Genomic DNA, 14902 nt, shown 5'->3' with positions numbered 1-14902 from the left:
GATAATTCATTTGTATTTCTTCTTCCCGGTATAATTTGACAGATTTCATGTGTTTTTATGGGCCTTTGGATATCAAATCTGTTTTAATGCAAGACCTACCTGAAGAAACCAACAAAAAGCATGAATCTTTGTTTAAGAAGGAACTGCAGATGCTGGAACAGTCGAAGGTAGACAAAAATGCTGAAGAAGCTCAGCGGGTGAGGCAGCATCTATGGAGCGAAGGAATGGAAGGAAGGAATTCCTTCGCTCCATAGATGCTGCCTCACCCGCTGAGTTTCTCCAGCATTTCTGTCTACATTATAAGCATGAATTTGATTGTTTTGGGCATGAATTTGATTGTTTTAGGCATAAATATTCTGATGTTAAATTCCCCCAAAGATGATGTTGGTGGAATCTTTGTTGCTATGCATATTGCTAGGCAACCAGCGTTGATTTTCGCAGTTGCTGGTGTATTCAAGGGAACATCATTAATGAATGATGTCATGAAATTGAATTTTATAGGTCAATCTGCATCAAAGAAGGACTTAATAATATCTGAAGATTTTGAAGCAATAACGGAGAATGTAGAAAAGGACTTTATATTTTCACGTATTTTGGGAATGGACGTGACTTGATGTATTTTTGTTGTATTTCAGTATGATTTATTGTAATGTTGCCAACTTGTGTTAATTTGCTTGTCAGGCCAATTAGTTCCTGTCGTGCTGGTGTGGGTTGCCAAGATGATAATCTTTATCCTGTTCTGTTCTCAAAGCTAACCACTCAGCTTTGTGGTATTTCATCAACAGAGCTGTTTTTCTGGGTACAAAAATGTTTGGCATATGTTTTAATTACAAATCGTGGTAATTCAGCGGTCTAAACCGGTAAACGACAAAGACCACAGAAGTCTTTGTGTGTAGGAAGGAACTGCAGATGCTGGTTTAAATCAAAGATAGACATAAAATGCTGGAGTAACTCAGTGAGACAGGCAGCATCTCTGGAGAAAAGGAACAGGTGACATTTCGGGTTGAGACCCTTCTTCAGACCCATTCTTTACTCTTCTTGATGAATAGAAGAGTCTGAGGAAGGGTCTTGACTCAAAACGTCACCCATTCCTTTTCTCCAGAGATACTGCCTGTCCTGCTGAGTTACTCCAGCACTGTGTGTCTATCCACAGAAGTCTTTGTTGGTCATGTGAAGGAAGGTTACTCAGTGATGTGCTCAAATTCCCTCACACACACTTAACCTGTTCACTGACATTTTTCTTTTTCCTATTGGCCATGGCCCGAGTATAGCAGGGCTGGCACTGAACAGGTTAAATCAGGGAGGGGAAGAATCTCTCAGGCTTTTGATTTGAAGGATAAGCTTTGATTTGGCTGCATAACCCTCAAATGATTGAATGGGTTGAGTGTCTACAGCAATGTTGATGGTTGCACAATGGACAGCGAAGGGTAACCAGTGCTCATTCAATCACCAGAAGTACTAAGTAGAGGAAACAAATTGACAAAACTTACACCCCTTTCCCCTTCAAACTATATCCCTTTTTCTGCATTCACATTTCATGGTTCTTATCTCTTTATCTCACCTTTATTGTCTCTGGCCTTTGTCCTCCCAGCTACTAACTAAACCCCACTCAGCTGTATCCACCTATCTCTCAGCTGTCTCCCCCCACTACAATCTGTCTGAAGAAGAATTCTGATCCAAAGCGTCACCTGTCCACGTTCTCCAGTGATGCTGCCTGACCTGCTGAGTTACTCCAGCACTTGGTGTTTTATTAAAAGAAGACAGCTGCTTTGCTTTGGCCTGTGATCAAGTTTAATATTTCACTGCACGATATTTTTTACCAGATGAATTGTAAGATTCATTTCAAAATAGATCTAATTGATTAAAAAATTATCCATTTTCCAGATTGAACAGATTGACTGGAGCACCAGCATATAATTAGAAAAATAATCGCAACAGCACGCACATTCCGCCAGGTTGGGACATGTTGGCCAGTGTGGGCAAGTTGGGCCGAAGGGCCTGTTTCCAATCTGTATCACTGTATTCCCCGTTTTTCCAGTACTTATATGAAGCTTACTGTGATAAAGCCTAGGAATGTTATGAAACTTCCCACCCAGCTTCCCTTCAAGACATGTACCATCCTGAACTGGACATGTATAGTTACTTGAAAAATGGAGAAATATTTAACGTGTGCTATCTGAACAGCACAGAGTGACAGATTGCAAATTTGTTCGAATCTAGAGATTTTACATTTTGGAAAATTCTGTAGAAATAAGCAAAGTGAAAGTGAACTCATGTGAGGTGATAAAGTTATCATGAATAAACAAACCAATTTGACAAAGATGATTCATTATTTTCTAAGGTGGATCATTTATTGGATTTTTTACTGCATTTGTACTCTGGATCAGTTAGGATAAATGAATGTGTGTGTCAAGCAATTAAGAACAAATGTTTGTGGAAACGTTTATTATAATGATAAATTAAAGATTTTTGTGTGGTTTTGTTTTCTATTCTTTTGCAACAGATATTAGCCTACCAAAGTCCGCAACAATATGTTATACAGCAGCGCTACTTAAAGCAAGAGCAGTCTCTGACAAGTAGGTATCCTTAAACATATTAGTATTAGAAAAATGTAAAGAATGACATTGCTAATCATAAAGACTAAAACAGATACATGATTTTTTGCTTTCCCCAAAATATCAAAATGGGCTGTGTGTATGTGTATTAACTTAAAAGTTTGAATTCTCACTGAGCAAATGAAGGATATTTGATGAAGGTGGGAGTGGTTACAAAACTAACATGCATGCAGATGTCCAGTAAAGGACTGATACTCATTAAATATTGTGCTCATGGTTTATGAGATTGTCCAAATTTAATGATGAGATTCTACACATTAATCTCTCTCTGAACTATTGTTTAGTTTATATGCCAACCTTTTGATGAATTTACAAAATACAGAGGGTTTTTTTAATTCAAAACTGAAAAGGGTCTCTTACAAGCTAATGGATGAGAGAAAAATAAAAGTTCAACAGTCATAGAGAAGGCTAATTCACTTGCAATAGTTTCCCAACCTTGTCCAAACTAAATGCGACTCCGAATGCTGTTTTGGGATGAGTCTTTGACACATATTAAATTCTGTGAAGGGTGAGAAATAATGGGTTGGTGGAACTGAATATTTAAACCTCTCTCCCGTGTTATTAGGCTAACGTGAACTGTGTGTGTCACTTTGTATGTTCGTCAGTGCTTCACAGAACTGTGTGGTTTGATGATATAAATTGTGGTGAACGGTTCTAGATTCTCACCAGAGGCTGCATCGAGGAGAGGGCTGAGCACTGCAGAGATGAATGCTGTAGAAGCAATACACAGAGCAGTAGAATTTAACCCACATGTTCCCAAAGTGAGTTGCTGCTATTTTCTCCATTAGCTATTGTTCTAATAGCTTTGTTTGGGAATGCCTTGGGGAATGCTTCTGCGGAGTATCACTTGCTTGCAGTCTCTTAGTGTGTTCCACAAGATCATTTATTAAAAAGGATTTGTTACCAATTACTGGGGTTGGAAGGCAGAGAGGAAAGTCGCAGTGACTGACGTATTAGATTAAAGCTCATTGATTAATTTTAAGATTGAGTTTTTTAAAACTGATAACTGAGAGTTAGATAGAGCTCTTAAAAATAGCGGAGTCAAGGGGTATGGGGAGAAGGCAGGAACGGGGTACTGATTATGGATAATCAGCCATGATCACAGTGAATGGCAGTGCTGGCTCAAAGGGCCGAATGGCCTACTGAAGAACAAATATGGGCTATTTAGTTCATTTACTTGCGTGAAACATGATTAAGTTTGAATATTGAATAAATATATTTACAATATATGGTCTTCCAATAGAACCTCACTTTATTGAATGCACTTTTACTTCAGTATTTATTAGAAATGAAAAGTTTAATACTCCCGCCAGAACATATTTTGAAGAGAGGGGACAGTGAAGCTATCGCATATGCATTCTTCCATCTTCAACATTGGAAACGAGTAGAAGGAGCGCTCAACTTATTACACTGTACTTGGGAGGGAAGTAAGTGCCTTTAAAAAGTTGTTTGAGCTATTTAGTTAAATTCCTACGCTCTTTATTAGTTTGGTGATTTATTATTTTCGCAAAAAAATAACATATACCTGGTATGTGGCTGCCCGCCTTCTGGAAATAGCCTCTTCCATCTATGAGAGCCATGTCATTGCCACAAGCAATGTACTTCCTTCCTTTGCCACCACTCTCCAGGGCACTTCCATCCGCTTGGGTCTATTGTCTACAGTCTACACAAACGGATGCATGAGAATAATTTGACTGATTTTTCCTTCAATCGTTATCCTGGAGTACATCATGTTTGGGATGTCCAAATACCTGTAGTTTGTTCAAGGGAAGGGGAGTTTTTCCCTGCCCTCCCTGGTTATTTGTGCTGAAGCTACCTACTCAGTATTTGAGCATAAAGTCAGTTTTGCTAGTCACACGGTGACACTCCGTTCTCTGTGCTGGAAGAGTGTCGGTTCAAGTTCCATTCTAATACATAGGGAATGCTGGCTGCACTGTTGGAATGCCATCTTTAGTTGATGCATTTAACTGAAGCCTGCTTTGCATTTTAAGTATATATAAAGGATCCTGTCAGACTATTCCTGAGCAGTATTGATAGCCCAAGTGTCTTACCCACATCACTAGAACTGATTATCTGTGGGAACTTTTCTACAGTAGACCTGGGACTTCACTTCAAAATGCAATTTGGTTTTCCTAAGTCATAAATCACACATAGTGGGTGTATTTTTATTTCAACCATTGCCTGAGATGAAAGATTTTGCTACTGTGGCTCTTCTGGTGTTTGCCACATGGTGGCAATATAGATTGTGTCTTCTTTCTTCAGCTAACACTGATGAGTTACCACAAACCTCATGACAACCTGACCCAGAGGACAGTCCCTGGAGTACAACGGAATCTGTCTAGTTTGCAGAATTCTTCTTCTTCCCATGCACCTTTTTTGTTTGAAGGATATTTCCTAATTTTAAACCAAAATGTTTCACTGATTAGGAAAAAGCTGTGCTTACTTCTCTGGTGAATTTGGTCCAGAATCCAACGTGAACTGGTGACGTGAGTTGTTAGGTTGTCACTGTAGGCCAGAGAATGTTTCTTGTTTATTTTGAAAACATTTCCCAATAATGTCCAGTCAAACCATCGCAAGAGCAATTTACATTTGCCTTTTACTAGTAAATTTATTATACCTGGTTTAGAATCATGGAACAGAAATCTTGCAACACAGCTTGAGGCACTTTGAACACGGCATCCATTTGTGGAACAATCCATTCATGAGCATCCCCTGGCACATTCCCCGAGCTCTGCAGATTCTCCCTGTCTAATTCCCATTTGCGTGCCTGTTTAACGCTACTTCCACCACAGAGGTGGGGGTCAAGGTGGGCATTCACGTTGTGGCCCTGTTTCCACCAATCTTTCCACTACCACGCACAAGAAGTGACAAGACAGACACCATTGTATGCAGATGCCGAGAAGTGTGTTCAGGTCTGGCTGAACAACTAATCTTGTGTGTGGACTCGATGAGAAGGCCACAGTGTTACAGATCCTAACATGGACACAAAAAGCTGGATTAACTCAGCGAGTCAGGCAGCATCTCTGGAGAGAAGGAATAGGTGACGCTTCGGGTCGAAACCCTCTTCAGACAGAGAGTCGGGAAAGTGAGACAGAGAGATAAGGAAGTGTAAGGTGTGAAAACGAGGCATCAAAGGGGAATGTAGAATAGATCACTGTTCGCTCAGAGAAGGTGACAATGAAGCAAACTGAGATAACATTTAATCGACAGTCAGACTGGTTGGAGAACTAGGAAAGGGGAGGGATAGAGAGGGAGAGGGGGAATGCAGGTACTGTTCCTTCAATTTGCGCTGGGCCTCACTCTCACAAGGTCACTGTGGGAATGGGAGGGGGAGTTAAAGTGTTTAGCAACCAGGAGATCAGGTAGGTTTAGGCGGACTGAGCAGAGGTGTTCAGCGAAACGATCGCTGAGCCTGTGCTTGGTCATGCTGATCTACAGGAGTCCACACCTGGAACAGCGGATACAGTAGATGAGGTTGGAGGAGGTGCAAGTGAACCTCAGCCTCACCTGAAAGGACTGTCGGGGTCTTTGGACAGAGTCGAGCGAGGCGGTATAGCGACAGGTGTTGCATCTGCAGCGGCTAACAGTGGAGGAGGCCCAGGACAGAAAGGTCAGTGTGGGAATGGGAGGGGGAGTTACAGTGCTTAGCAACTGGGAGATCAGGTAGGTTTCGACGGACTGAGCGGAGGTGTTCAGCAAAACTCTGTTTCACCAGCAGGTTAAAATACCATCTAGTTAGAGCTCTGCTTTAAACACTCTGTATGCTTCCTGTTTTGTGTCTTGATTTTCTCAAATAAATAAATGGATAAAATACTTGCAGTGGAAAGGAGATTGACTATGTAAAATAGTCTGAAATGAGGAAATGTGTTAAAACATGATGTAATTTAATGTATGTTTATGACAACAATATTTCCTCAGCATTCCGAATGATTCCCTATCCATTGGAAAAAGGTCATCTTTTCTATCCATATCCAATCTGCACAGAGACGGCTGACAGAGAACTGCTGCCATGTAAGTTAATGAAGTCATCCATCTTTCTGTTTAGCTGGAGTTTTCTTTGAGATGGTGATGGTTGTTAATTGTACATTTGTGTTTGAAGTCACTTCCAAATTTCACTTCATACAACTTTGGTTTTCCCAGTGGGCTAGGTTTGTCTGTCAGGTTGTGCCCATCAGCTCACATTGCTACTGGTGTATCTGTAAACATACCTCTGCATTCTAATACATGTTTGCTTTTGCATTTTCTATTTCCTTTCTTTTTGTTTTATTGCTAAGATCTATGACTTCATCTTTACTCTTTTTATACACACAAAATGCCTGTCTACAATCTACATGCTCCATCACAACCAAATATTCTGTAGCCACGGATATTAATAACTAATCTGCACATATTCTTTACCACTTATTCATCACTCTTATTCTCACCAAACTACATGGGCTTCCCATTTAGTAGCTAGTTAATTGAAATGGGCATGAAGTAGCAAAGTAGTACAGGTTCGATGGTTTTGTTGAAGAGACGACACAGGTTTGGTGCCTAAATCAATCCTTCCTGTAGTTTGCAATCTTCAAAGAATTGAACTTAAAATCGAATTTTCATCTGGAAATTCATCCTGGTCTTTTTCCAATCTGTCTTGCAATATTATCCAGCTCTGTGCTTCTGTCATTATCCCACTGCTTTATATTCCAACACTCTGTCTCTTTCTCTTCCTGCATTCTGACTTCATTTCATTATTGATGATACAATTCATCTATTTATGCCTCACTCTTTGGAATTTGTTCCTTAATCTGTTTTAAAACCATGTCAAAGCCAATGCCCAGTGACCAAGTCTACACCAGCCCTTCTGATCTCTTCCACCAGACAAGTCCATCCTTTTTCCATAAATACATAGAAACATAGAAAATAGGTGCAGGAGTAGGCCATTCGGCCCTTCGAGCCAGCCATTCATTGTGATCGTAGCTGATCGTCCCCAATCAATAACCCGTGCCTGCCTTCTCAATACTCTATACAATTGAAGTTTCTTTTGATACACTTCAAATTAAAGATGCTACATTATAAAACCTGTTGCCTCCTCCACCACCAACCTCATTCTTGTTTCTCCTTATTCCCAAGTCTTACATAAAGCAATTTCACATTTTACATTGCATCAACATTTGACTAGCTAGCTTGGAAGTATACTTTGGATTGCTTTATTAAAAAGATGGAAATGAAAAATAATAAAATAATATTCTAATGTATAATAAAATGGCACCTTATATGTTTGCAGCTATCTCACCCCTTTGTATATCTGAGTAGCTATTCACCTTCCTATCCTGTTGAATTGTGTTTCATTCATAGTTTAAATCCACTGTGTTATCTGTCTGAATGCAAAAAAAAGACTAATTTAAAAAAGGATGCATTTCATTCCATTATCAAAAATATTAAATAAAGCTGTGTTTATATATATATATATATATATATATATATGCATTCATTCCTATCGCTTTCCTATATTATCACATCTTTTCTTGGTTTCTCATTCTTGCTTTGTCCACTCTCCTGTTTCCATTTTAACGTGTTTCTTTGTGCATTGCTCCATTTTAGTCCTGTCCATCTGTTTCTCTCTCTCTCTACCTATTTGATGCTGTCTGTTCATATCCAGCGTTTCATGAAGTTTCAGTGTACCCCAAGAAGGAGCTGCCATTCTTCATCCTGTTCACCGCAGGCCTGTGTTCCTTCACTGCCATGCTGGCCCTCCTCACACATCAGTTTCCAGAGCTCATGGGAGTGTTTGCAAAAGCTGTAAGTATCTGTGCACATCCATTGACACTTTGCATTAGTTGCTTGCACTCTACGACCTCGTCCATCTTAAAATATATTTGCATTGCACAAGGCATTTACGAAAAGCATTATCACCCTCGGTACTGAGATATATTGATCGTATTCCAAGTACTTGAGAAATGTTCTTTGTAGTAGTATTGTTATCTTTTATTGAAGTTTATTCAGTTCATGGTCGACCTGAAATATAATTTCTGATTTTCTCCGACTTCTACATGAATCCTGTCGATTCCATGGTGAAATCTGTTCTGCTGACATTACTTAGGACAAATTGTTATTCTCAGTTTGGTGAGCTTGCTCTTGCCTTGAGAGAGCAAATATTCATTGTCTCGTTTTTTTTGTTGCAACCATAAAACATCACAAAGAGCCAGTAAATGTTTTGAAAGGTAGTCACTGTCATAATGTAATCATGTGAAAGCAGCAGCAGTGTACAGAGGGGAGATGACTCATTGAACCTGTTCGAGAGTGAAGAATGCTTAGCAAGTGTGACGTTTCAAATAGTAATTAAATAACTAAATTATTTAAGGGTCATTTGTGGGGGAATTCTTCCCTACCAACCTTACATCACTGAGATTCCAACTCTTCTGCTGCCATTCCAGGTTTAATTCCCCTTTTTGTTTCCAATCTTAGAATTCCTCCAATGGGCCCATCTTTACACTGTGAATGGCTCGATTGTAATCATGTATAGTCTTTCTGTTGACTGGTTAACACACAACAAAAGCTTTTCACCGTACCTCAGTACACGTGACAATAAATCAAACTCGGCGAGGTTTATCATTACCTCACTGATCCTGTAGGCTTTCCTTTAGTTTAATTTAGTTTAGAGATACAGCGCGGAAACAGGCCCTTCGGCCCACCGAGTCCGCGCGGACCAACGATCCCCACACATTAGCACACACTAGGGACAATTTACGCTTAAACCAAGCCAATTATCCTCCAAACCTGAACGCCTTTGGAATGTGGGAGGAAACCAAAGATTTCGGAGAAAACCCATGCAAGTCATGGGGAGAACTTACACACTCCATACAGACAGCATCTGTAGTTAGGATGGAACCCGGGTCTCTGGCGCTGCAAGCGCTGTGAGGCAGCAACTCTACCTCTGCGTCACTGCGACTGCCCTTCGGAACGGTGCCGCCCATCCTTGTAATATTCTGCAGACAACCATACACCTGGCAACAAAGCTCGTGTCATCCTTGAGTAAATAGTGGATGACTTCCAAAGAGCGTTTGGGCATTGACGCAGGGTGTTGGTCCAATGAATCCGAGATGACCACCAATCATCTTTCATTAATCCCAGTTTTAGTGTCCCCACATTCTCATCAACTCGCTTCTGATTCCACCACAAACTGTAATCTATATCTTCCCCTTTGCTTTATCTACTTTACTCGGTTGTATTTATGTATGGGATATCTGATCTGTTTGGAGAGCGTGCAAAACAAAGCTTTTCATGGCACCTCGATACACCGGACAATAATAAAACCTAAACTGAAACCTGACCACCAGGGCATTCCAGTGGAATGTTAACCAACCAATTTGCACGTCTTTGAGGCATGGGAGAAAACCAGAGGCGGGAACATGCAACCTGCACACGCACAGCTCCTGAGATCAGGATCTACAAGATCAAGGCATTGGGAGATTGTGCAGCACTGACATCTGCTGCATTGTTATTGTTCCCACTCCATTGATATTGTGGCCTCAGCAGAAGCCTAGCTGTGGTTGACCACTAGCTATGGCTGACCACTATCCCTTTGGGCCCTTGTCCACTGGATACATTTTCCATCACTTTCCCCACATCTAACTACCAAATTAGGCCAGCTTCTCTCCCCCTCTTCTTCCTCAATCTTCTCTTTATCTTCATCTTCACCTTTTTGCCCAGGTTTTTGACTGTGTTTGAATGTCAGTTTATGTGGCTCAGTGTCAGATTTCGTTTTTAACATCGATCTTGTATCTCCATCTTTATTACATTTGACAACATTAAAAGTGCTTGTAACTTCCCCGCTCTTTCCTGGACAATGCCTTGACACTCTTTTATGGTCATCTGGTCATCTGAGCGTTAAGATTTCACCTCATTCATCGGCACCTCATTCTGACACAAGATTCCACCTCATTCAGTACTGTGTAGGAAGGAACTGCAGATGCTGGTTTAAATCAAAGATAGACACAAAAAGCTGGAGTAACTCAGCGGGACAGGCAGCATCTCTGGAGAGAATGAATGGGTGACGTTTTGGATCGAGACCCTTCTTCAGACTGGTGAAGGGAATAAGGGAAACGAGAGATATAGACGGTGATGTAGAGAGATAAAGAACAATGAATGAAAGATATGAAAAAAAGTAACGATGATAAACCGTACATAATCGCCTATATCTCTCGTATGCAAGTAAAGAATGTCACTGTGACTTGTCATGTGACAATAAATAATTCAATTCAATTCAATGGAGATGCCATTCTTCATCATAATCTACTGAGTACTACCCAAAGAAATAGAGAGCCATTGAAAAAGTATTAATAATCACAAACATTTATTTTAATGTGCCTTTCAGGAGATTAACTGACAACACCAGGAATCTGTCGAACTGTTTTACGGTCTCAGCAGTACTGAGAGCCCGGCTGTCAGCCGAAGGGTGCAGCATTAGATTGCGATGAATAGTAGTACCTGACTTCAATTAGCTGAGTGCACAGGTTAAGGCAACTGTCAGAAATGACGAGGAAGGAAATTCAGATGCTGGATTAAACCGAAGATAGACACAAAAAAATGGAGTAACTCAGCGGGTCAGACGGCATCTCTGGAGAAAAGAAATCGGTGACGTATCGAGTCGAGACCCTTCTCCAGAGATGCTATCTGACCCGCTGATTTACTCCAGCTTTTTGTGTCTATGTCAGAAATGACTGTCAGAGATTCACATTTGGCCTCTAGTCGGGGAAGTAAGTCATTTCTTCATTTTGAGGTTGCATTAGTAAATGAAGAAGATTTTAATTCTTGGCAATCATTGACAGTATCATCATGATGTTGCGTCCTTTGTGTTAAGTGGGAAAGCTTGGGTCAAAGGCTGCTTGGCTTTTAAAAGAGAAACTTTAATAAGTAAAAACTGTTGCACTTGAAGCATTGCAAAGAATGTCTGGAGTTTTCAGGACCCTTAACTTTAACAAAATGCACCTATCACATGAGCCAGAGAGCCTTGAGCTGACAAATTTAATCTACCCAGTCCCCAACCTCGGGTAACAGCTGTGCTCTGATGTCAAAGTTGTGACAATATTTGAACCCAGGTCACAACATGAAAGTCTTTGACCTTAACATATTAAACCACCTGAGCCCTGGGTGCTCAGCTTTTGACTTTTGTGTCAGGGCTGGTGTGTGACCATTGTGTTACTCAATAAGTCTAATGATAGAAGCTCCCTTGACTGCCAAGTGATGATGCTTGTGTGTGGGTACCTAAAGGACCCTTGTGATCAAAGGTCGCTATAAGATCTTTGCTTGTGATCACTGTAGACATATCAAAGTCACATTTCTTTGATCTTTCAGTAACCTTTACCTGAGCTGATAGCACGATCTCCAATTGGACTAAAGTGGCTCGAGCACAAATGCCTCTTTTGAGTTAGACAGTTACGATCTGATTTGGCAGTGGCAGCAGTGACTGAAGTAGCAGTTTACAATGACAAGCATTGAAAGATAGTTGTTGACACTGCCACTGCTGTTAATTGTTTGTTGTGCATTATTCAAAGCAATAAAAAATGGAATAGCCATGACATAAATTAACATGAATTTTTAATGAATAACCTTTATTCTCCAATGTAATTATTACAATCCCGTTCTAAAATGTATTTTATATAAACTTTTTTTGCAAGTTGTCCTAATTGTATGCAGTAATCAGTGGAAGGCCTTTGTAGTTCAATGGTATTAGGAAACAATTTAGAATTATCTTGAGCCATTAAAGTTCTTTTTGATGTTACCCGTATGTTTATCACCTTTGCTAAACCACAGAACAATCTGTATGGTCATCGGGAAACACAAAGTGTCAGCCATAAATGCCAGAAGCCATAAGACTAGCTCCAGCCCAAGACTACACAATTATTATGTTCTCACTTTTGTCTTTATTTCATTTCACATGAGGGCATCGTTATAAAAGTCCACACGGATGTAGTGGGCATTTTGAAAGATCAAAGTCAGATCAAAGGATTTCACCTGTGTGACGTGGCTGTACTTAGTTCGTGGAGATACAGGGAACTGCAGATGCTGGTTTGGCAAAAGAGACGTAGCTCATGGTGTGAGCTATGACTCATTGTCTGACAGTCTCTACTATCCTAGGGTTTATGCTGTAATGTTGAATACATCGATTAGTACAAGTGTCGGGGGTTATGGGGAGAAGGCACAAGAATGGGGCTGAGAGGGAGAGATAGATCTGCCATGATTGAATGGCGGAATAGACGGGTGCTGACACGAAACATCACCCATTCCTTCTCTCCAGAGATGCTGCCTGTCCCGCTGAGTTACTCCAGCCTGTTGTGCCTATCGGCGGAGTAGACTTGATGGGCTGAATGGCCTAATTCTTCTCCTATCACATGAACTTTCACATGTTTATGGCACGGTGCCCGTTGTTCTGAGTGTGAAGCCTTTTGGCTTTTAACTCTCTAGACTGGGGACATGAAATAGATACAGCAAGATGCAGGTTCATCAACCAAGCAATAATGGCTCTCATTGTCATGCTTCAGTGAGTTGTTCATATCTCCTTCATTATTCTTGATGCAATTTTTTAAAACGCCTGGCAGTGGCCCGCAGAAGAGAGATTTAATTCTGATATTTACCTATGACCCTGCCGTCTGGAAACTGGATTTGGAAATTAAATTGGAATGACAGACTTCATCACCACCCTCGATAAAGTCAGTATGTCCTTCTATAAAAATGCAGACAAGGGTACATGGCTCCTGGCTGCCTCAATTGTGTCTTTTTAGATGCTACTTATTGACTTTTCATTTTTTCCACTGCTTGTGGTAAAGTTCTCGTTGGTTAGTTATTACTCTATGCATTTTTATAATTAAAAGTTAAATTTGCATAAAGAACATTTCAGAAGGCTTGCCATCAACTCTGCCTTCCTGGCATTTATATTGTACAGATATTTGTAAATAGGACTTCTGCACATGATAGGCTGCTCCTTTTGGTTTCATGTTGCTGTTAATGTGGCAGCATTCAGGAGGGAGAAAATAGTTTGCTGGTTGGCAGTGAGACATGCTGCTTAATTGACCGGGCATTTTGCTATTGAAGCATTAGATCTGATTGATAGCTTTTTTAGCATTGAAGAAACCTCAGGTGTGTGAGAGATGGCTTGGCAGACAATGGAGCTGCTGTCTGCAGGCTTTCTATTTACTTGTCTGTTTAGTTCACCAGTCAGTTTGCAGTACTAACATTGAGCCTGCTCGGAAGATCATTAATTACAATTGACGATGTAACAAATACATTATGAGGTTTCACATGTTGAGGTTTAGCATGGGAGATGCATTGTTCATCTATCTATATTACTAAAAGTCTGTTCTTGACCGGTTTTGACGATCTGTGCTGCGATTTCCGAGAGAACGCCGCCACCTTCGGCCGTCATTTTTGGCCACCTTGCTCAGAGCCCCCCTCCGCCGCATGTGTGCCGAGGATTTTTCCAGTCGATTAAAAATGACAGAGATATTAATGTTTTTACAAAATTCCCCATTCTCTCTGCTGCCCCCGCTGGCGGCAGGGGGGAGGGACTATAAAACCAGGAAGTGGTGTGCCACACAGTCTCTTCAAGATGGAGGAAGGCAGAGGGTCACGTTTCTCTGAGCTGTGAATAACACTGAACACATGTCTACTAAAATATAAGTGCCCTTAGTGGTTCTAAAATGCTTGCAGAATGTGTCTATTGGTTCTAAAGCTTGCAAAAAAATGTCTATTGGTTCTAAAGCTTGCAAAAAAATGTCTATTGGTTCTAAAGCTTGCAAAAAAATGTCTATTGGTTCTAAAGCTTGCAAAAAAATGTCTATTGGTTCTAAAGCTTGCAAAAAATGTCTATTGGTTCTAAAACTTGCAAACAATGTCTATTGGTTCTAAAGCTAGCAAAAAGTGTCTATTGGTTCTAAAGCTTGCAAAAAGTGTCTATTGGTTCTAAAGCTTACAAAAAAAGTGTCTATTGGTTCTAAAGCTTGCAAAAAAAAGTGTCTATTGGTTCTAAAGCTAGCAAAAAATGTCTATTGGTTCTAAAGCTAGCAAAAATGTCTCTTGGTTCTAAAGCTGGCAAAAAGTGTCTATTGGTTCTACAGCATGCAAAAAATGTCTATTGGTTCTAAAGCTTGCAAAAAAATGTCTATTGGTTCTAAAGCTTGCAAAAAAATGTCTATTGGTTCTAAAGCTTGCAAAAAAATGTCTATTGGTTCTAAAGCTTGCAAAAAAATGTCTATTGGTTCTAAAGCTTGCAAAAAATGTCTATTGGTTCTAAAACTTGCAAACAATGTCTA

At 40.3% G+C, this 14902-nt stretch overlaps 1 protein-coding gene across 10 annotated transcripts in view; it reads left to right on the top strand.

Annotated features, from left to right (window-relative positions):
• The window catches only part of st7 (suppression of tumorigenicity 7), a 192463-nt gene that overhangs the window by 161627 nt on the left and 15934 nt on the right, over window positions 1-14902 (top strand). For 8 of the 10 annotated variants that reach the window (XM_033038314.1, XM_033038312.1, XM_033038315.1 and 5 more), the window contains 5 exons: window positions 2504-2576; window positions 3274-3376; window positions 3892-4042; window positions 6534-6626; window positions 8254-8393. In XM_033038314.1, the coding sequence (XP_032894205.1) occupies window positions 2504-2576; window positions 3274-3376; window positions 3892-4042; window positions 6534-6626; window positions 8254-8393 (560 nt within the window). The remainder of the gene's footprint in view (window positions 1-2503; window positions 2577-3273; window positions 3377-3891; window positions 4043-6533; window positions 6627-8253; window positions 8394-14902) is intronic. The other 2 variants (XM_033038319.1, XM_033038313.1) reach the window with 1 other exon arrangement.

Source organism: Amblyraja radiata, chromosome 19 (assembly GCF_010909765.2).
Source record: "Amblyraja radiata isolate CabotCenter1 chromosome 19, sAmbRad1.1.pri, whole genome shotgun sequence".
In the NCBI taxonomy this organism is placed as follows: domain Eukaryota; kingdom Metazoa; phylum Chordata; class Chondrichthyes; order Rajiformes; family Rajidae; genus Amblyraja; species Amblyraja radiata.
This window is presented reverse-complemented; position numbering and strand designations above follow the sequence as displayed.